Source organism: Capra hircus, chromosome 7, assembly GCF_001704415.2.
Source record: "Capra hircus breed San Clemente chromosome 7, ASM170441v1, whole genome shotgun sequence".
Lineage (NCBI taxonomy): Eukaryota > Metazoa > Chordata > Mammalia > Artiodactyla > Bovidae > Capra > Capra hircus.
The window spans coordinates 30,687,733-30,711,967 of NC_030814.1; the positions used below are offsets into that span (position 1 = coordinate 30,687,733).

Consider the following 24,235-nt stretch of genomic DNA (forward strand, 5'->3'; position numbering starts at 1 on the left):
TGAGGCCATTGGTGGCATATACTCATGGATGGAGCCCAAATACAGTTTCATCAAGGAACACCCTTGGCATGGAAATCCAGAACTTTCTGGATTGCTTTTGATGGGATATACTAATGAACACCATGAGTGACCAACTCCAAAGATAACTCCAAAGCCTTGGAGGTTGGGAGCAATTAATTTCTGCAAATGTCTCTCCTTGGGCTGTGGGTACTTAACCCTAGGTGCTGCCCAATCCTACATTCACATGTTTTGTGAGCCACCAACAGCAGAAATCAAAATAAGGCATGGCTACTTCTGGGTCTGGGGCAATTCCACCTAAGATTTAGAGATTTGGAGCTGAGGCAAGTACCACAAAATCCTCAAAAGGGGGACAGAATGTTGTGACTAGTCCTTTTGATGTGTGAATGTGAAAACCATGGTGAGAACCAAGGATTTAGAGGTGGTATTTATCATGGTACCATGGAATCAGCTCATTAATTTCAAGTGAAGTGAGACAAGTAGAGGGTCAGAGGAGAGGTCACCCTCAAATGCTTCAGACTTGGCAAGACATTCAGCATTCACATCAGGGGAACACATTTTAATTGCAAAATCAGCTAAATAAGCAAGGAAGAAAGAGTCAGAAGCCAACCATCAAAAAAAAAAAAAAAAAAGATCTGAGGTGCACATGCATTGGTCACATTGAGGGTGTCCGTCAGCCATGACCAGAATTCTAGTAACACAACATCCAATATTCCATTATCTCTCTGCACTTCACCTTTGAGACCTGCAGACTCTCACGTGCAGTTGGGGGGAAATTCTTCCCACTGAAGGAGGGCCAAGCTCTGTTCAGATAGGCCACACCTCTTCAGTTACCACGACCTTCAACAAATAGACCCTGAAACCTTAGTGTCACCAGATGGCAAAGGCACTTCACCTCCTCGCTCCCCACACCACCTTCTCCCAGCCCTGGTTTCAGAGGTGTCGTTTCGCAGGAGACTCCAAATCATCACGCACACAACACCACATGATCACGCCACGGTTTCCTTACCACTGCTGGAGGCTTGCTGGGGCCCTGAGCATGCTCTGAGCAGGTATGAATTGGGGGAGAACTCCTCATCGGGGTTGGTGTCCATGATTTGATGGGAGGTGTTGCTGTCTAGCAATGGCATCTGGCAGCTAACGGGTGGAGGATTATGGGAGCTAGGCAGCTGAGCAGATGGGAGGAGGCTAGACGAGGATGTAGGTGGAATGGGACGACCTGGGAAAGAGGACAGAGGGGTCAAAGGTCAGCAATGAGTGTCATGAGAGCATCCAGAGAAAGTTACATTACAATCACCTCACAATGCAAATATCCAAAAAAAAAAAAAAGCTCCAGATGTATTTTGAGTGATTCGATGGTTTTTCCAAATGTCCAAATTCATACGACTGTAGTTGTGTATTTCAGAAAATGGACATGACAAGAGAAGCATCCATCGACATAGCTGAAATGGGATCAGTCAGGAAGACATCCGCTTCCTTCCGTCTTTCCTGCTATAGTCCTAATCGGCGTTTCCACCATCTCTCAATGGACTAGCGCCCACTCTTGCCACACACCTGTCTCTGACCCTTTGTCTCTCTCCCTTCTCTGCGGCAGCCAGAATGCTATTTTACTGATAGAAATTAGATCATATCACCCTCCTGCTTGGCTTCCCACTTTGAGACCCAAACTCTTTACACTGCTCTGCATGTCTTGTCTACACTGGCACCAGCTGCCTCTTCCATCTCACCTCTAACAGGGCCCTTACCATGCTCCACTTTTATTCTCCGGCCAATGTACCATCTTTATTTCTGTTGCTTGCACACATCACACTATTCCATCTTCAGAGTCTTTACATTTCCCATCCCCTCTAGTGGAACATTCTTCCTTACCTGCAATCCCACTGATACTCACACGCTGCTTCTTTTCATTCAAGCCTTCCCTGTTTGCCTTCTTGAGAACTGCCCATTTATCTGCTCTATCCTGTCATCCTGTTTAAATTTCTTGACAGCCCTTATGACTATTGGAAGGGAGATATGTCAACTTATTTTATTCACTCCTATATCCTCAGTATCTTCCTAACAAACAGCATCTGTTGAATGAATGAACAGATAAATAAGGGAGACTAAAATCAAACTCATTAGTCCGGGGAAGAAGCGGAGGAGAGGCAGAAAGGGCAACACATTTGCATCTCAAAGAAGTGGCCAGTGCCACCATTGTCTGGTGGTTCAGATGGTAAAGAATCTGCCTGCAACGAGGGAAACCTGGGTTTGATCCCTGGGTCAGGAAGATCCCCTGGAGAAGGGCATGGCAACCCACTCCAGTGTTCTCGCCAGGAGAATCCCATGGATGGAGGAGCCTGGTGCGTTACAGTCCACGGGGTCGCAAAGTCAGACACGACTGAATGACTAACTGTTTCTTTCACCGCTGTCTTCCTCTGGACATCACTGGGAAATTCCTACAAGGACCATCTGCACCATGCCATAGGGAGGAGCAGCCAGCCTGGAAGGCAGTGGGCAGTGTCTTGGAGCTGGCCTTTGGTCAAGAACTTCTCCTGCACAGAAGGCTGCTGCAACGCCTCTTTTTCTGTGGCAGGGAACTCCTGGCAGCTGAACTGCTGAGTGAAGGTAACTGCTGTGTGGACTTTAACCTGATTCACCCTTTTATCTTGGGGTCCTTGCAATTGCTTGCCTGCTGGTTTGTTCATTTGGAAAACTCAGAAAAATGAGCCAAGAACAAACAGCAGCCCAGGGGATGTGCCCTAAATCGGGGGTTGTCGAAAAGAGGGAAGGTATTAAGAAGGCAAACTCTAGAATCAGGTTAGAGTTTCAACTCAGGCAAGACACGCCTGAGGCAGGAGAAACCCATGTTCCTGCTTTGAGATGCGCCGCACCTGTGAAGGCATTTTCAGACATCTCGTTATTGTGAGGTCGCTCAGCTGTGTCCAACTCTTTGCGACCCTATGGACTATAGCCCTCCAGGCTCCTCTGTCCATGGGATTTCCCAGACAAGAATAGTACAGTGGGTTGCCATTTCCTCCTCCAGGGGATCTTCCCGACCCAGAGATTGAAACTGCATCTCCTGCACTGCAGGTGAATACTTTACCACCGAGCCACCTGGGAAGCCCTCAGATATTACATCTGGATGTATATTTTTGTCATCGCTTTTGTAATTGTACTTCATGATCAGTTCCCCAGTGCAGTAAATGTTATTGATAGATCATTTTGAATCATAAAATGCATAAGCATCTCCTAAAGGCACTCTGCTAAACACTGAGGATACAAAAGTAAGCAAGACATCGTCCTTGCCCTCAGAGAGCTCACAGGCTAGTGGGAGAGGCAAACAGTAAAATGCATCATTTCAGCAGCACATGGTAAAGAGCACGATGGTCCCATGTAAGAACATGCTTCTATGGGGGCCCAGGAAGAGAGACCAGGTTGAGGTAGGGGTGGAGAGTCAAACAAGGATTCTTAGGAAAGGCGGTATCCAGGCAATCTTCCAGAGAAGAGGAAAGGGGCTCCTGGTGACATGAAACACGATGAACAACAGCACAGACACATCAAACCACTAGCCAATTAACTACCCCTTTTGAAGGTGGGAGTGGCAGAAAGAGACAGGAAACAAGGTACCCTTAAAGCTTAAATGTTAGGGGCTCAGTAACACAGTCGAAGAAGACTCATTCCTGAAGCAGGTCAATGGATGAATGAAGTTTGGTTTAAAAAATCCAATTCATTCATAACTGTTCAGGAGCCACATAAGGCGCGATATTCTTGCCAGATGCTCTGGCAAGGGTAGGCTGAATAATCAGCTTGTGATCAGAATCAGTACTCACATTTCATCCACGTGACTTCCCCCCAAAGCTGATAAAAATACTACCATCATTATTATTATTTTAACTGATAATCTTTTCGCATGACTATCTGCCTCTCACAGCGCAATCATGACCAGTTGGGGTTAAATGATTATCATCCCTATTTTGCAGATGAGAACACTGAGGCACAGCACAGTGAGACTGCATAGGCAGCAAGTGACGGGGGCCAGGTTTGCCTGTTCCCAAGTCTCCTCTCTTACCAGTCTGCATGGTGTTTGCCTAAACTGCATGGTGGCAAGAATGGAAGAAGGTGATATACAAGGAGGGGAGGTGATGGACAGGAAATCACATTTCAAGTTTCCCATTTCCCCATCCCAAGGCGCTCTGGAGATTTCAAATGAGAAACACTGCTTTGAATAGCCATTGATAGCAGCTATCAGCTGGCAGAGTTCAAAGCTTTTCTCAAAATTTTGTTATGAAGTTCAAAGTGGCTTCTTCATAGCCATGCTACCCTCCACCTTCTTCAAGGCTCCTTGATGCAGAGGCAGCCTGACCAGGGCACAGTGAAGTTGGCATTGACATCTACTTAGCAGCGAGGCAGTGGCAGGAATGGATTTTAACTCCCAATCAATAGGCTTTAAAGTTTGTATTATTGAAGCATATCTGAAACTGCATGTTGAAGAACAAGGGTGGCTGGGAGCCAATTTTTAAATTCCTTTGAGTGACTGAGGTGGAACTGAAGTTCAGGGGCAATTTTCCAGGAGCCTGATATGATAGTTGCTGTGAAATCATTCTTTTCATGAACTTTTGGAAATTTTGTTCAGCATGAATTCATTTCCTAGAGTACAGACAGGACTGCTTTTTAATTTATACACATACAGACAATGGAAGAGCAAGTCCTAACAGTGCAAGCATGGGAGTTATTCCGGTCTATTAGAATACATACTGTAGAATTATCTGATTCCTGTAAAATCCATGCACCCTTAAAATCCATGCTTTGGTAGCTCCTTAAATTCTGTAGCTGGTAACCACTACTCCTTGGGAAATTTCTCAGTCCCAAGATCTGCCCCCAGTCAAATTGGGTGCTGTTCTCTATTTGCTATGTCATTTGCTAATTTTGTTCACTTATGCTACATTTTTCCCCATGACTATTCCAACTGACAGAGACCATCTGTACAGACCCAAACAGGTTCCAAAGTACAGGGGAGAAAGCTGGAACTTACACAGGCTCACTTTATAGATCGTGATTTCTTACTAAAATACTTAGTATGGGATGGGCATGAAACCAGGGGCTACGTCCTTACCCAGTTCCTACTGTTTTTGAAATTTTAGTTTGAGTGTGTATAGAGTCCATGGCAAATATACAGAAAACCAGGTTTCATCACTCTGTTAAAAAGCAAGAGGAAACATGTAAAGGCAGCAATATGTCATTCATTAAACTTACATGGTCTTGATATGTGTGGGTGTATATGTGTGAGTGTTTTCTAAGATCCCCATGTAAATCAAAGTCTAATTATGTGTGATTGGATTCCCCATGACCTTAAAAGTGGGAACTAAGTAAAATTTGCTGATTTTTCTGCTTTCAAATGAGTAAGATTTTGTGATGGTTTCAATTCGTAACATTTTTTGGATTGAAAGACACACGGCATGTGCAAACCACTTAGGTCACCTCTCTGAGTAGCCTCTGGACCCATCCCTGTCCTCACTCCATATAAAGATCAAGCCTGCCCCTCCTTGAGGATTGGGCAAGCAAGGGAACTGTTATTTGTTCTCACTACCCTCTGCTGTGGCATGAGCCCCAGTAAAGCTTTGCTTGGGGGAAAAAAAAAGGACCCTATGAATTTTTACCTAACTAAAAAATTTATGATATTTTGATTCTACTTGTTTGACTTAGTATGAATAGAATGCTAGATTTCTAATAAAAAAATAGATATGCAACAAGCAACAAAGGCTTACTGTATAGCACCGGGAACTGTAGTCATTATCTTATAATAACCTATAATGGAAAATAATCTGGAAAATAATATATGTGTATAACTGAATCACCTTGCTGTGTACCTGAAACACTGTAAGTCAACTATGCACTGATAATACATATATTTAAGAAAAGACATGTAGCCAGACAAATCAGTTTCATGCTCGCTCTGACTGGTAGTGGCTGTTCAGAAGGCTGTGTTGAGAAGGATTCTGAGGACACACTGGGTTCCGAAGGAAATGGTTGAATCATCAAATAGAAAAATCACGGGTAAGGAATGAGGGGAAAAGCAGCGTATCTAGAGTGCATTTGTCATCTATGCTCCAGCCCCTTATGCATCATCTGCTTCAGCCACATCTGAAAACTTTACTCCACACCATCTGTGGCTTAAGTCACCTTGCTTTCACTCCCAATGTCTTGATCACAGCTCTGTCTTTCTTCTTACACTGACTTGGATCCAACTCTAGTTCTCCCGCCCAAGATTAAATGGCTACAATCTACTCTCCATCCCCAAAGCAGTAAATATCATCTGTGAAATTGCTATTCTGCCCAACTGTTGCTAACACGTTCACTAATTTATGATTGAGGGCATGCTGCAGATCAATCCCCCAAATTCACTTCCAACAAGTTCCTCTTTTGTTCAAAAGATGAATGGTTCGCTGATATTAAAATCTTTTGTGTAGACAATGCATAACCGATCTATGCAGGGATGGGGTATCAGGATACTCGGTGACGCAGAGACACACGGGTGGGAGAAAGTCAAAGCAAAACAACACGAACATCATGGAGAACGATTACATATAAAAAAAATAAGTGAAATGACCTCATTATTAAATATACATGCGATTTCGCTCTGTGCTAAGAACTTAGCCAAGCATGTTATATGCACTTTTCTCTTATAACATTCACAACTTCTCTGTGAACAAAATCTTATTATCATCCCCATTTATAGGTGAAGAAACTGAGGCAGAACTGGCTGGGATTTGAATTCAGGTGTTCTGATGGCAAAACCCAAGCCTCAGATGGTTCTTTCTGTGCTTTCCCACTTCCCACATTAAAGAAGAGAGATTGCTTTAGAAAAAAAAAAAAAAGAACAAGGTATGAACCCCAGACTCATTGATTCTCTTCTGGAAGCCACCATAGAGGTCATCCTAGGGGAGGTAATTAACTGGGGTCAGAAACAAGCCACCTCCTGGAAATAGTCAGAGATCACGCACACATAACACATGATTTGCAAAGAAAGAAAGCAATTCTTAAGTTAGAAACAGGAAATCCTCTGTGGTTTTGTAAGTTTAAGGACTTAGTAAAAATATCACTTTTGTGTTAAAGTTGAGGTTGCAAAAGGACGGCGTTAACAAAAGCAAAGCAGTTGGTTCAAGAATTTAAACAATTGTCCTAATGACATTTCCCAATACTTACTGTTTACTCAGATGTCTGACTAAATTATCCATTTCCCCTCAGATGTTTGGGATTTATGAAATCTCTATTTTTAAGAGAGTGAAAAGTGAGGTATGTGGGTTTGTATGTAAACAGAAATAATTTCAGTGTCTGAGACTGAGCTCTCCTTTTGTTGAGGAGGAAATGGCACCCCACTCCAGTATTCTTGCCTGGGAAATCCCTTGGACAGAGAAACCTGGTGGGCCACACTCCTTGCGGCTGTAAAAAGACTGAGCAACTGAGCATTTGGTTTGTAACTGATGAACAGTTGAGGAATGTGGCCCCACTTTCTTTGGAGTTCCATGTGAACATCATTCTGGAAGATGGATCAGATCTTTTCAACTCTACCTAGTGCCACACATGGAACCTGCAGAAGGCTGTTGAGGGGACAGCTCACTCGAGGTATGGTGAGCTCAGGGAGGCACTGGGGCACGAGAGCCCCAGCCGCCACCACACCTGGTCCAAAGTACCCTGACAACAGCTCGAACTGGACTCCCTGCCTCCAGCTCGAACTGGACTCCCTGCCTCCAGCTGCAGGAATGTGGATGAAACCGCTGCACAACTGTTCAGCCTATTTTATGTGCTAAGAAAAAGACTCTGGGACTTTTCACATACCCTTCCCCAATTGTCAGGTAGTAAGAAGAGGAAAAAGGAGTCCAGAATGGCGGTGGCTAAAACACAAGTGAAGGGAAAAGCCCTCGAAAATAGAACAAAGGAAGGTCCGAGGACTACCGTAAATGTCGGGGGAGTTTGTAATTTCCCTGGTTCTGTCTTGTCACAACAGAAATTTGAAGCGATGGATGGACCAGTGTTACAGCTCCACGTTACAGCTCAGTTTTACTTAGAAAGTAAGGGAAAATACATCCTCGAGGCATGAGGGCATGTCGGCCCAAAAGACGCGAAGAGAAGAGAGGCCCCCCGGCCCAATTTTGGCTCCTCTTTCTACATGCTTTTCTCCTCTCCCTGGGCCTGCTCTACGTAAACTGGGCTAGCCAGGAGTGCTGTTGGTTTTACCTGAGGTCCTCACTCTGGTTCTCAGATATTCCTTTGTTCTATTTTCATGGGCTTTTCCCTTCCTTGTCTTTTAGCCACCGCCATTCTGGACTTTTTCCTGTTCTAACTACCTAACACAATGATCACAGCAGCACTGTCTAGAGACTCAGGGATGTTAATAACAAGAACAGAGCAGAACCAAGATCTGAACTTCAGCTTGTGTTTTACTAAAACTGTAATGGCTTAGTCCTGAACCTGGACTTGGCTCATGTTGAAATTCACCTGTTAATTGCCTTCATCATCAACCCACCCCATTCTCATTTTCTACTCGGCCCTAAATGAAATCCTGGATTCTAATGGATGTGATTATCCAACAGTCTTTGGCAAATGAGGATCTCTGCCTTCCTGCTTACAGTATTCCTGTCTCGATACTGTATAACCATCCTTAGTTCCTTGGTCCACCTGCTTTCCTCTGTCCTCCAAAGCCCAAGTGGGGAATGGAGAGAGCACAGACTTTGAAGCCAGGCTGACTGAGTTCTGCCACTTTCTGTGTGAGTTTAAGCAATTAACTTCACCTCTTTGGGCCTCTCTGAGGACACTAACACTGATGAACACTGACTTTACATGCTGTAGTAAAGACCAGACATAATATATATAAGGTGGTGTCTGACACCATGGTAATGCCAGGGACTCAGATGGAGACAATGAAACTTGCCGCTTACTGGTTCAAGTTAGCCTGCAAGCACCTACTGTGTGTGCATGGGCACGTGATAGTCATGGGGTCTATCATTCTTCCCTCTTGGGTTGAGTCTGGTAGATAGTGAGGCTGGAACAATGTAGTTATCCTGCCAGTCAAGGGGAGAGGCTGCCTGAGAAAGGGGTATGCAGAGAGGCCCGCAGAGGTGGGAGGGGCAGAGAGACATACTCGGCTGGTGCTGTCAGGGTACTGGATTCAGCTAGGACTGAAGCAGCTCTGTCACTGAACTTCTCAATATATGAACCAATTCATTCTCCACCCAACCCTCTTTTTTTTTCGTTTTGTTTTGTCTGGTTTTTTGAGCCAATTTGAGTTGGTTTCTGTCACTCAGAACCAAAAGCATCCTGTCTAAACCTGGTTACCAAGCCAAAGAGAGAATACAACTTGGTCAGTACCATAAAGTTATTTAGTAGAACACCTAAAATAGATTTCAGGGCAGAAGACTTCCAGAATTATGAGATGTTCATGCTCTATAAGCTGATGCCCTTCTTGTTAAATCACGAGAAATTGAACGTGTTGGGTCCCAGAGAAACCATTTATGGCAGGGGGTACCTAGTCTATTGATATGAATACTATGGGCATCAGAGCGTAGGGGAGAGATGCCGGCGAATGTTGGTATCAATCCAGCTTACACTGCAGTAGCCTTCTGTCCTTGGCAATGGAGAAAAACTCAGATCACCTTCTAGCTGGACTGAGCCTTACAATAAATATACTAATCTTGGAGTAGGGTGAGAGAATCACTCAAGGCTCAATTTCTTGCCTAAGATTTTAAAAAGAACAGAGACAGTAGGTTTGATCAAAACTGTAGAATGCAAAGTGACCTCAATGAATATAGCATCTGAAAACTCAAATAGGCATGTATATATATGTGTGTGTGTGTAATTTTTACATCATATTACATATTTATATTCCCCTGCTGCCACTGCTAAGTCGCTTCAGTTGTGTCCGACTCTGTGCAACCCCATAGATGGCAGCCCACCAGGCTCCCCCATCCCTGGGATTCTCCAGGCAAGAACCCTGGAGTGGGTTACCATTTCCTTCTCCAAAGCACGAAAGTGAAAAGTGAAAGTGAAGTCACTCAGTTGTGTCCGACTCTTAGGGACCCCATGAACTGCAGCCTACCAGGCTCCTCTGTCCATGGGATTTTCCAGGCAAGAGTACTGGAGTGGGTTGCCATTGCCTTCTCCTATATTCCCCTGCTAGCTGCTTATATTTAGTGTCGATGTTAGTCTAGATCAGTCATTCTTAATTGGGGTAAATTTTGTCCCTCCAGGGGACAACTGGCAATGTCTGGAGACGTTTTGGTTGTCATAATTCACCGGGGTGGGGGAGGGAGAGGATGCTATTGACGCCTAGTGAGCAGAGACCAGAGACGTTGCTGAACATCCTACAATGCACAGGCCTGTCCTTGACGAGAAATAACTTCCAGCCCCAAATGTCAACAGTGTGGAAGCTGAGAACCCCTGGGACAGCATGTGTGACCGCTTGTGATTAACATCCTTTATGTGACATGGTCAATTTCTAAGTAGCTCCTTTTTTTTCCAACTGATAAGAATTAGGTAGATATTGGAGAAGGAAATGGCAACCTACTTCAGGATTCTTGCCTGGAGCATCCTATGGACAGAGAAGCCTGGCAGGCCACGGTCCATAGGGTCGCAGAGAGTCGGACATGACTGAGGCGAATAAGCATGCAGGCACACAGGTAGATATTAGAAGTAAAAATTGGATCCAGTTAGCTCTTCACCCAAGAAAACTTCAAGCAAATAAGTTTAAGATGCAAATGGGGGGATTTAAGTTAAAGAGAGGGAAAAGTTCCTCAGAGCAAATCTAATTTGTTGCTAAGAGACATTACAGTTGGCCTTTATCCAGAAGATGGGGAGACCTGCCTGTCAGTAGAGAGTTGGGTTGCCTTTACACATGTAAGAGATTCCGGGGAGAACATTCCAGCTCGGGCGTAGGTAAGTGCATCTCACCTGAGGAATTTTCATGATGACCTCTTATGGCTTCTCAATGAGGCAGTATCAGCTTAACTGGGCTTGAGCTATTCCATATCAGCCCATTTCAAGTTTTTATTTTTACAGCAGAAGACCTAATTGCCCTCTTCACTCACACTTCACTGAACTCACTAAAGCCCAGTTAAGCATTTTCTTGAAAACAAATCGTTTTCAGATGGCCCTGGCAAAACTATCCTGATTTCGCACAGGCCATTATACATAATTTATCGGAAGAGTGGCAGGCTGTTGGACTTGCCCCAGTTAAAGAGCCTCTTTCAGGAGCTTGAGCATGAACTGTCTTCACAGTTTGGGGCTCCATGCCTCTGAGTGTCATTCCTAGATCTCACGAACAAGTTGCCTGTTTATATAGCACATCTTCCTGGCAGCACTGCACTTTGGAAGGTGTCAAATATAGATCGGGCTCTAGATAGAGGGGAGAGTTTATTTTTGAAGTAATATGATTTCTATAATTTTTCTTAATGCCAGCCCTTTCATATTCATGAGATGACATGCAGTGAATCTGTACAGTTTTCCCTTTGGAGGACGGGGATTCTATTCCACCAGAGGCAATACAACCCTTTACCCAAGGTAAGGGAGTCTCAAACACATTCTGACCACAGATTCCTAGTTCCTCGATACATGCATCTTAATTACATCTCTCAGCTTCTTTAAGATGAGATGGTATTATTATTTTGGTGATGTGCACTTGTGTGGATCAGTGCTGACTGATGGAACTCTCCGGGATGATGGGTATGTTCTACGTCAATAATGATTAATGCATGTGAATACCGAACAACTGAAAGGTGACTACTGCAAATGAGGAAGCGAATTCTTAATCTAAGTTCATATAGCCACATGCGGCTGCTGGCTACCATATTGGACAGCCACCAATATGGTGTATAAGTCTAGCCTATGGTTCTAGCTTACCACTAAATGGTATCCCTCACTCATGTGTCTCTCTCCCCCATTTAAGAGCCAATATATTTCTGAATATACAGATTTGTTCCTGACATCCTCCTTTACTCTCCCAAGGCTCCTCAGTGCCTATGAAACATCGTTCTAACTCTCCTATGGAATTCTCTCTTCCCAGATGCTCTCATGCCCTATACTCTAACCACATCAGAGCACTGGGGTGACTGAATATCCATCTTCCCCTTCCCTCCTTCCCTATGTATGGAAGTCATTCCTTACTCTTTGACAGTTTCAACCTTCTCCTGCAAACCTCCTGGAACACTCAGCTTAAGCATCATCTTCTTTATAAATCTTCCCTGATCACCTCACCCAGTGGTTACCCAGGACATCCTTCTATCATTGTGTTTGTAATATGTTACCATATTTATTTTTCTACATGTCTGGCTCATTCATGAGACTATGAATGATTGGAGAGAAATGAGGGATCACGCACCTCTGCATCTTGGTACCCAGTTCAGAGCCTGCACACTGTAGGGAGTGGTGCTATTGGTTGATTATAACAATTTATGCCACAAATATTTATTGCACATGTGTCAAACGCGCAATGGTATTGACTTTCCTGCTGGATGCCATTTCTGTTGGTCTTGGGTTTTTGGTGCCTCTCAATGTGTCAGTATTTTGCTGAGAAGAATTTATTCTGATTTTAAATGTATGTTTTTCTTTTAATCAAGTAGCTGGAACATTAAGAGTTGGACCATAAAAAAAGCTGAGTGCCAAAGAATTGATGCTTTTGAACTGTGATGCTGGAGAAGACTCTTGGGATTCCCTTGGACAACAAGGAGATCAAACCAGTCAATCCTAAAGGAAATCAACCCTGAATATGCATCAGAAGGACTGATGCTGAAGCTGTAGCTCCAATATTTGGCCAACTGATGTGAAGAGCTGACTCACTGGAAAAGACCCTGATGCTGGGAGGGATTGAGGGCAGGAGAAGGGGGTGACAGAGGATGGGATGGTTGGATGGCATCACTGATTCAATGGACATGAGTTTGAGCAAGCTCAGAGAGACAGTGAAGGACAGGGAAGCCTGGAGTGCTGTAATCCACGGGGTAGCAAAGAGTTGGGCATGACTTTAGTGATGGAACAACAACAAAACGTTCGGCTACTGCTTCATCTGGTGCTCAAATGAAGTCACAGCAGTCTGCAACAACCTTGAAGGGAAAACTTACTGCTTGATTTATTAACAGGAAATAGGTCAGTTGCTAAGATGGTGCTTTCTAAGGAATTCTCCACGGTGGTGGAGTGACTATTTTTTGGCTTGGCTGGGTTGACCCCAGAACCTAAACCCTGTTTACGATGCACTCCCACTCTATAATTATGAAGGCTTCCTATCCTAGGAACTGCTTCAGAGGAGTGACCCAATACTGGCCAAGAACACAAGAAAGAAAGTGAAGTCGTTCAGTCATGTCCGACTCTTTGTGACCCCATGGACTGTAGCCTGCCAGGCTTCTCCATCCGTGGGATTTTTCAGGCAAGAATATTGGAGTAGGTTTCCATTTCTTTCTCCAGGGGATTATCCCAACCCAGGGATCAAACCTGGGTCTCTCACATTACAGGCAGACTCTTTGCTGTCTGAGCCACAAGGGATCCCAAGAACAGAAGGGGCAAGTCCTAAGTGCAGTTCCTACGGTGTCACAAGTAATACACAGAACATACACAGGGCTGTTTTCCAGTCCCCCTGTAACGCGCATTATATTCGCATAAGAGCTTATTTGGGGGGAAAACTTTTAGAGAAAGACTGAAAGAAACTGTATGCCCATGACAAAACTTAACTTTCAGAAAGCTTCCTTGGGAAACGTCTTCCATGACATGTAGGAATCCATCTTACTTTTACGTTCACTCCTTGGGTTCATGGAAATATAAGATTGCCACTTGCTAAGATTCGTTGAGCTCTTATAATGCATCAGGCATAATTTCCAAGCCCTTAAAATATATTATTATATTTAATCTTATAACAATCCTTTAGGGTAGGAAATATTATCCGCATTTCAAAGGACAGAAGACTGAACTAAGACAGGATGGGTTGTCTCGATGGAAGAACTTGAGCTAAGGCTCTAGAGCTTTTAACATTGCATAGGGAATGACAATGAAATTTAATTAACCATTATAATGACAAAGTACCCATCACTGATGTGACAATATGATTGGCAGTAGAACCAGACTGAAGTTTAACTTAGCTCTGCCACTGAACTGCTGGGTGAATTTTGGCAAGTCACTTAACTTTACTGTTCTCAAAACTTTGATAAGCAAATGTATATAAAAATACAGATCATTCTAGGCACTGAATGAGATATTTATATAAATGTTCTGAAGTAAAGAGTAAATATTATCATCCATCAGAAGGTGATGAGAGAGATGTCCTATTCCCCTTTTCCAGGATATTTTGAGGGTTAAATAATAACAGATGTGAACGTCCAATGCAAATGGTAAAGTGCTCTACACATGGTAACTGTTTTTGTTCTCATTATTGGAAGCTTTCTTTTCCAAAGGCTTTGTTTGCAGACAGCAAACAGTTCTCAGCTGAAGCCTGCATTCCACTCTGTGCCTTGGAGACAGCAAAGATAAAACAAGGGATCTAGGTGACAGATGCTTGAGCTTTGTCATCTGCCTGTTGCCTACTGACACTACCACCCACCCATTCCTCATGGACCACTCCTTGATAAGGTGCTAAAGATTAGATATCGTAGGAATAACCACCGATAGCCAACAGAAAGGCTGAAAATCTCCCCCTCAAAGAATTTAGAAATGTTTGAAAACTAGAATGGAAAAAGTAAACTAGACCAGTACTAAGTCTAGCTGGTTAGGAGACCATGGATTAGTTGATTAGTTCACTCTTTCCTCATACAGTCATTTCTAAGTCATTGCCTTGGAGAAAGAATCCCCAATAGTAGTACAGTTAGAGTGAGGTGGCCACGGCCCCTACTGTGGCTACCTGAGAGTTTGCTAGCTGAGGGATTTACAGCAAATGACTTACCCTCAGTAGGCCTCAGTCAATGCATGCAATCAGGTCAGTAGAGTTGAGTCGCTCAGTCATGTCCGACTCTTTGCGACCCCATGGGCTGCAGCACGCCAGGCCTCCCTGTCCATTACAAACTCCCAGAGTTTACCCAAACTCATGCCCACTGAATCGGTGATGCCATCCAACCATCTCAACCTCTGTCATCCCCTTGTCCTCCCACCTTCAATCTTTCCCAGGATCAGGGTCTTTTACAATGAGTCAGGTCTTTGCATCAGGTGGCCAAAGTATTAGAGTTTCTGCTTCAGCATCAGTCCTTCCAATGAATATTCAGGACTGTTTCCTTCAGGATGTACTGGTTGGATAGTCCAAGGAACTCTCAAGAGTCTTCTCCAACAGCACACTTCAAAAGCATCAATTCTTTGGTGTTCAGCTTTCTTTGTAGTCCCACTCTCACATCCATACATGACCACTGGAAAAACCATACCTTTGACTAGACAAACCTTTGGTGGCAAAGTAATGTCTCTGCTTTTTAATATACTGTCTAGGTTGGTCATAACTTTCCTTCCAAGGAGTAAGCGTCTTTTAATTTCATGGCAGCAATCACCATCTGCAGTGATTTTGGAGCTCCAAAAAATAAAGTTTGACACTGTTTCCACTGTTTCCCCATCTATTTCCCATGAAGTGATGGGACCGGATGCCCATGAAGTGATGGGACCGGATGCCATGATCTTCATTTTCTGAATGTTGAGCTTTAAGCCAACTTTTTCACTCTCCTCTTTCACTTTCATCAAGAGGCTCTTTATTTCTTCTTTGCTTTTTGCCATAAGGGTGATGTCATCTGCATAACTGAGGTTATTGATATTTCTCCCAGCAATCTTGATTCCAGCTTGTGCTTCCTCCAGCCCAGCATTTCTCATGATGTTCTCTGCATATAAGTTAAATAAGCAGGGTGACAATATACAGCCTTGATGTACTCCTTTTCCTATTTGGAACCAGTCTGTTGTTCCATGTCCAGTTCCAACTGCTGCTTCCTGCCCTGCATACAGATTTCTCAAGAGGCAAGTCAGGTGGTCTGGTATTCCCATCTCTTTCAGAATTTTCCACAGTGTGTTGTGATCCACACAATCAAAGGCTTTGGTGTAGTCAACAAAGCAGAAGTAGATGTTTTTCTGGAACTCTCTTGCTTTTTTGATGATCCAATCGATGTTGGCAATTTGATCTCTGGTTCCTCTGCCTTTTCAAAATCCAGCTTGAACATCTGGAATTTCACAGTTCACATATTGTTAAAGCCTGACTTGGAGAATTTTGAGCATTACTTTACTAGCGTGTGAGACGCGTACAATTGTGTAGTAGTCTGATCATTCTTTGGCATTGCCTTTCTTTGGGATTGGGATGAAAACTGACCTTTTCCAGTCCTGTGGCCACTGCTGAGTTTTCCAAGTTTGCTGGCATATTGAGTGCAGCACTTTCATAGCATCATCTTTTAGGATTTGAAATAGATCAACTGGAATTCCATCACTTCCACTAGGTTTGTTCATAGTGATGCTTCCTAAGGCCCACTTGACTTCACATTCCAGGATGTCTGGCTGTACCCACTGCCCAATCCCTCCTGGCCAAGTTCTAGCACTAAAGTCAAATCATTGTCATCATCCCTGACATGTACTGAGTTCTTATTGTGTGCAGCCACTGTACTAAACAACTGCATAATTAGCTCAATGAATCATTAATTGTTCTATTTTATAGATGATTATCATTCCCTGTTACAGGCAAGGAAAATGAAGCAAAGAGCAGTTAAGTAACTTGACTTCACATGCCTACGTGAGTGGTCACACCATCATGGTTATCTGGGTCATGAAGATCTTTTTTGTACAGTTCTTCTGTGTATTCTTGCCAGCTCTTCTCAGTATCTTCTGCTTCTCTTAGGTCCATACCATTTCTGTCCTTTATCAAGCCCATCTTTGCATGACATGTTCCCTTGGTGTCTCTAATTCTCTTGAAGCAATCTCTAGTCTTTCCCATTCTATTGTTTCCCTCTATTTCTTTGCACTGATCACTGAGGAAGGCTTTCTTATCTCTCCTTGGTATTCTCTGGAACTCTGCATTCAAATGGGTATATCTTTCCTTTTCTCCTTTCCTTTTCACTTCTCTTCTTTTCACAGCTATTTGTAAGTCCTCCCGAGACAGCCATTTTGCTTTTTTGCATTTCTTTTTCTTGGGGATGGTCTTGATCCCTGTTTCTAGTACAATGTCATGAACCTCCATCCATAGTTCATCAGGCACTCTGCCTATTAGATCTAATCCCTTAAATATATTTCTCACTTCCACTGTATAATCGTAAGGGATTTGATTGAGGTCATACCTGAATGGTCTAGTGGTTTTCCATACTTTCTTCAATTTAAATCTGAATGTAGCAATAAGGAGCTCATGATCTGAGCCACAGTCAGCTCCCAGTCTTGTTTTTGCTGACAATGCTACTGTACTATTACATAACACTTCCTAGTACTTGTAGGCAATGTGAAGATGTAGTCTCAGCCACAATCGAACCCAAATTCCAGTGGAGGAGACTAATACTCACTTTTTGAGCATTCAAAATGTTCTAGGCAATATGCTTAGCACACATAATTGTTTGTAACTTACTAATCCTTTCCAACAATACTATCTGGAAGGTATGATAATATTCCCATTTTACAGATGAAGAAACTGAGGTAGGTAGAGTTCCAGTGGCTGGACCAAGGTCACACAGTAAGTAATGAGCAGAGCCAAGATACTAATTCAGATCTCTATGATTAATGATCGAATGGCCACAAAGAGTTATTGCAACATGAGTGAGATAAAGAGAGAAGAGTAACTAGAATCAGCAGGAAAGGCAGGTTAGAAAGCATAGCACTGTGGAGGTGACAAAACAACCTGTAGGAAGCTCTCCTTCAGCTCTAAAACTCCACAGTTTCTAAATATCATCTTTTGCACCCAGATAACAAGTATAGAGATCAATAATCAGGTCAAGATCACAGGTGAGGTTGCATCCTAGCAGAAATTCACAACCTGACTTCCACCTTCGCCATCATCTCTCAGCCTGGCTTCCTTTTTTCATGAAGTCATGATGAATCTTCACATTTCTCTTTTCAGGCACTGCTGGGTCCTGTTCTCTGAAGGCTCATTTAGAATACTCACCAGGGAAAACTATGCTTCCATGCAGACCGCTGAAGACATGAAAAAATGACCTTCAAAGGGCAGAAGGAAGCATTACAGGGGGAAAAACAGGAGCACTGACTCCCCAAGTTGGCATAATAATCACACTGACCATATACCCTAGCCACATGTTGCTCAGTCTGAGGACTGCATGCCAAATGACTGATGCGTGTCTGAAATCGCTACGCTGTGGTTGAAAACACATGGAAAGGGAGATGTTTCAGACTTTCGACAATACACAGGCATCCTTGTGGCCTGCCAGACAACGAAGATGTCCCCGTTCAGCTCATGAGAACTTATCTTGTGTGCATGTATGTGCCCATGTCAGCAAAATTAACATGCACCCAAGGGGCACTGTTGGCCAAGTCTCTATTTCCATAAATAATGCCTTTCTCGGCTTCTATAAGCCTGTTTGAAGACCTGCAGTGCATCCTGGCTACGATTCAAAGCCCACCTAATGAAAGCACCTCCACTGTCAGCAATGTGAATGTCACTTTAAAGAGTGTGAAATGTTGCTAAATGTGTCAGGAAACAATTAGATAACATAAGAGGCATGTTTTCTCAGTGCACAGAGAAATATATTATGCAGACGGGAGATAAACGCAAAGTTTTCTGAGCTCCGGCATATTCAGCACTCTCACCCCCTCCCCGTGCCTCTCTTTTTAATCCAACAGAGAAATTGTTTGGCAAGGCTCAGCCCTGTTTCAAATACTTGGAGAAGGGAGAAAGGCCTGCTTTGCCTCTGACTGTTGTCGCTTGAGCCCTGTGCTCTCAGGCTCAGCGAGATACAAACAGTCTTCCACTCAAATTAAATGTGTGCTCTGCTAATTAGCATTATAAATATAGGTTTCTCTGAGCCAGAGTTGATAAAATTACAGTGTTGGGCTGGAAAGGAACCGGCAGCTCTCCCATGCCGACACAATGGCTGCAGCGTTTGCCCAGCTAGAACAATGCCTCCAGGGCCTGCCCCCATCATCAGAGGTCAGCCTGGGGAAGGAAGGTAAATGCCAAGTGAGCTGACATTAGGACAACGACAGGGCCCGGATGCAATCTGTTCTTTGTATGTGATGGTATAAGGTTTGGCTTCTAAGCTCTGGGGAGAAAGGTTCTCACTGCAAAATGTCTTTGTAGAGTTTTGTCATCTCCGCCACCTGTGGGGTTCCAACAGGGGCCTGGTAACCACAGGCAAAGACCGTCTGAAATGGATTTTTCCTTTCCCCATCCAACATCACTGTCCATGGTCCTGAGACATTGCTGAGCACTAGGAAATGGTTGCTTCTTTCTTCTCAGTCCTGAGATGCCTCTGCCCAACTTCTTGGGGGAGTTCTGAATTACCCAAGGAAATTGATAGAGGAGAGGAGGAAGAGAATAATTAAAGAGAGATGAGGGCAGAGACTCGGGAATAGGCATAGCTACTAAATGATCGTCAGGCGGTGAAAAAAGGAAATTATTTGTTTTGACATTATTTTCAAATAATCAGAGTTGCTAAGAAAGAAACTAGTACCAACCTGGGCTGAAACGCAGAGAGACTTCAGGTGAGTGAGGAGTCTGCATGTCAGGTGATGCAATGATGTGCAAGGCAGGGTATGAACATGGCAGCGCAACCCCATCATGGTGGAAGTGATGTGACTGAGTGTCAGTATCACTAAGCAAAAATTCTCAGGATTTTTCTTTTCTTATGAAAACATGCCACACTATACAGGCAAAGAACAAAGACAGTCACAGGTAGTAGTTCATGTTTGTTTTGCCATGTACACAGTTCTGCCATGTTAGGTGAGTCTCATAAGCAGGGGGTAAGGTTGACTTTTTCCCCAAGAAAAAGAAATGAAAAAATGCAAAATGGTTGTCTGAGGAAACCTTACAAATAGCTGTGAAAAGAAGAGAAGCTAAAGGCAAAGGAGGAAAGGAAAGATATACCCATTTGAATGCAGACTTCCAAAGAAGAGCAAGGAGAGATAAGAAAGCCTTCCTCAGTGATCAGTGCAAAGAAATAGAGGAAGACAATAGAATGGGAAAGGCTAGAGATTGCTTCAAGAGAATTAGAGACACCAAGGGAACATGTCATGCAAAAATGGGCTCGATAAAGGACAGAGATGGTATGGACCTAAGAGAAGCAGAAGATATTGAGAAGAGGTGGCAAGAATATACAGAAGAACTGTACAAAAGAGATCTTCATGACCCAGATAATCATGATGGTGTGATCACTCACCTAGAGCCAGATATCCTGGAATGCAAAGTTAAGTGGGCCTTAGGCAGCATCACTATGAACAAAGCTAGTGGAGGTGATGGAATTCCAGTTAAGCTATTTCAAATCCTAAAAGATGATGCTGTGAAAGTGCTGCACTCAATATGCCAGCAAATTGGAAAACTCAGCAGTGGCCACAGGACTGGAAAAGGTCAGTTTTCATTCCAATCCCAAAGAAAGGCAACACCAAAAAATGATCAAACTACTGCACAATTGCGCTCATCTCACACGCTAGTAAAGTAATGCTCAAAATTCTCCACGCCAGGCTTCAGCAATATGTGAACCATGAACTTCCAGATGTTCAAGCTGGTTTTAGAAAAGGCAGAGGAACCAGAGATCAAATTGCCAACATCTGTTGGATCATCAAAAAAGCAAGAGAGTTCCAGAAAAACATCTACTTCTGCTTTATTGACTACACCAAAGACTTTGACTGTGTGGATCAAAATACACTGTGGAAAATTCTGAAAGAGATAGGAATACCAGACCTTCTGACCTGTCTCCTGAGAAATCTGTATGTAGGTCAAGAAGCAACAGTTAGAACTGGACATGAAACAACAGACTGGCTCCAAATTGGGAAAGGAGTACATCAAGGCTGTATATTGTCACCCTGCTTATTTAACTTATATGCAGAGTACATCATGCATAATGCTGGGGTATTTGAAGCACAAGCTGGAATCAAGATTGCTGGGAGAAAAATCAATAACCTCAGATACGAAGATGATACCACCCTTATGGCAGAACTAAAGAGCCTCTTGATGAAAGTGAAAGAGGAAGTTGAAAAAGTAGGTGTAAAACTCAACATTCAGAAAACTAAGATCATGGCATCTGGTCCCATCATATCATGGCAAATGTATGGGGAAATAATGGAAACAGTGAGATATTTTATTTTGGGTGGCTCCAAAATCACTTGCAGATGGTGACTGCAGCCATGAAATTAAAAGACGCTTGCTCCTTGGAAGAAAAGCTATGACCAACCTAGACAGCATATTAAAAAGCAGAGACATTACTTTGTCAAAAAAGGTCCATCTAGTCAAAGCTATCATTTTCAGTGGTCATGTATGGATGTGAGTGTTGGACTACAAAGAAAGCTGAGCACCGAAGAATTGATGCTTTTGAACTGTGGTGTTGGAGAAGACTTGAGAGTCCCCTGGACTGCAAGGAGATCCAACCAGTCCATCCTGAAGGAAATCAGTCCTAAATATTCACTGGAAGGACTGATGTTGAAGCGAAAACTCCAATACTTTGGCTACCTGATGCAAAGTACTGACTCATTGTAAAAGACCCTGATAATGGAAAAGATTGAAGGCAGAAGGAGAAGGGGACGACAGAGGTTGAGATGGTTGGATAGCATCTCCGACTCGATGGACATGAGTTTTAGCAAGCTCTGAGACTTGGTGATGGACAGGGAAGGCTGACCTGCTTCAGTCCAGGGTGTCATAAAGAGTCAGACTTAACTGAGTGACTGAACTGAACTGAAAGTTGACTTGCTGCTTATTTTCTTTGCTTTGCATCTCTTTAGAAGAGCTACCTAATCTCTTAGTCTTCCCTGGAGACTAGTAAAATTTATAGAATGACCTGGAGAAAGTCAGAGAAAGCTATGGCTTAAGACCATCAAAGGCTAGCTCTACAAGGAACATCAGAGAGTATCTGGACCAATAATTTCACTTTGCTGATAACAAAATTGTGGTTCAGAGAAAGAAAATGGCTTTTCCTAGAACATGCAGTGAATCAGTGACCCGAGTCCAAGGTCCAAGTCCAAGGTCTGGCCACTAAATCACACTACTCTTAATAATATTCCAGTTGAAGGATAAGTAGAAAAGCCAAAGCTCAAGTTCTGACAAATCAAATTTCATAGCAAATCATATTAATGGGCTACAATTTTACAATTCTACTGCAAAAGCTGTAAAATAGGTACTGACCCCTCTTCCTGAAGTGAAGCCCAACACATAATGCTACACTCTTATTTTCCAAACTGTGTTCTTTGGGACACTGGGTTTTCTTAGAATATAAACATGTGACCCAGGTGGAAAAGGGTTCAGGACCAAATGGTTTGCACAATAGGAGATGCATAGGAGAAAAGAGTCTTGGTGTATGCTAGGCTGGTGTGATCATATCTAGACTGGCTGATCTATTCCATTTTAGGCTGATATCATCTTAGAGCCCAGCTGAGAAACTGGACTTGGTTGGGGGAGGAAATTCAGACTGATCGGTGTTTTAGAAATCATTTAAAAGATTACAGGCCCTGCAACTCTTGAGTGTGGAAAAGAGGTAAGGGAAGATGTAGCAATCCTGAAATAATACAGCTATGATCCATGGAAGAAGAAGTGAACTTTTATGAATGAATTCAGATGTCAGTGCTCAGAATGATTAAAGTTAAAGGGAGGAGATTCATCTTGGTATCTACTCTAGTTATTTTCCCCTCCCTTTATCTAAATTCTACCTAGGATTATGATTCTTTAGGCATGTACTTTCTCATTCTTCTTAGAGTGCAATCTACTCTTCCATTCACTCAACACGTATTTATTGAAAAACTACTATGTTTCAAGTTGTCTTCTAGGCCAGAACATTGCTTTAGGTGGTTGTTTAATCCACAATACTAGTGCTGTTGTTTTAAATCTTTCCATCTCCCAAAGCACTTGCTCATGCAAAGTGTTTAATACTACTATTGGATCAAACAGAGACATATGCAAAGAGCTTTCTAACAACAGTTGCTAGATAATATCAGAATCTGCAACCATACAGGTAATAAGCTCCCCACCACAGAGATTATTTAAGCAGTCCAGATCAGCCCTGGTCAGCAGACCACAGAGAGTGTTTCATATTTAGTGAGAAGTGGGCTTACAGGCCTTCTACATTCAGCTCCAGCTCGAAATCTCCATGATTTTAGGAGTGTTCTTGTCACTGTCCCTTGGGGTAAAGGAGACAGAGGATCATTTAGAAGATATCTCGAAAGTAAGCGGTCTGCCCCAAGCGTCTCCCCACCTCATCAGAAGTCAGAGACACATCTGTCTTCCTGCCTTCTACATACATGAAAATTTTTAGTTCCTAGCTGAAAACTGAGACCTGTGTAGATTCCACACATCTGAAGAGGACTTTGCTTTATTTAAAGGAAATATGTCACTGTGCTGAAGCTCAAGCTCGCATTAATTACCACAAGTGTGATATTTGGCCAAACTTAGTTCCATGATTCAACATTTCCACTTGATCAGTTTCCAGAGCTAGATAAGAGCCTACAGCCATTCACAAAGTAATAACACTTTCTCCTTTTATGAGAGCTTTCATCTGTGGATCTCAAAGCATAGCATAAACAGTGATTCACGTTCATTTGGGAGGTGAGGATGCATTTGCTTCACTCCTTTGGCAAGGGAGGTATGGGAGGGGCTGACTGGTCAGTGCTCAGGCAGAAACTGGCACGCTGGGCTCTCACTTCCCACCTGTTTTTTTGTTTTTTTTCTATGATCACAGTAAACAAGTCATGTTGTCTATTGAAGCCAAAAGTCAGCCTATAGGTACCTAAACTAAACTAGTTTCTATGCAGTATAAGAGGTTAAGTGGAAGATAAAAGCACAAGTAGGGAATTCTCTATCCAACCTTTCTTTTCTCCCTCAAGTGCCTTCTCTCTTTCCTTTTTTCCCTTCCTTTCTTCTCTCCCTCCCCCTTCTCCCTTTCTTCCATTTATTCAACACATATTCTTGGGTGTGAATGAGATGAAATGCAATCTTTCATTTCAACACATGAAATGTAAAGCCAAAATCTTTGCCTTCTTAGAGTTTATATTCTGGTTGGGAGAGAGGAAAATCAACAAAGAAGTAATAGCAAAAATAGCAATAAACTAAAAAAAAGCAACAAAGTACATATTTACAGGCACTCATATACAAACACAAGCATAAATGTGTACATGTATAAAA

The 24,235-nt window shown here is 43.0% G+C and overlaps 1 protein-coding gene across 6 annotated transcripts in view; it reads right to left on the minus strand.

Moving 5' to 3' along the window:
* LOC108633191 (teneurin-2) overlaps positions 1-24,235 on the minus strand; it is a 755,039-nt gene that overhangs the window by 424,345 nt on the left and 306,459 nt on the right. For all 6 annotated transcript variants that reach the window (XM_018050074.1, XM_018050073.1, XM_018050072.1 and 3 more), the window contains one exon: positions 1,028-1,237. In XM_018050074.1, coding sequence (XP_017905563.1) covers positions 1,028-1,237 — 210 coding nt within the window. The remainder of the gene's footprint in view (positions 1-1,027; positions 1,238-24,235) is intronic.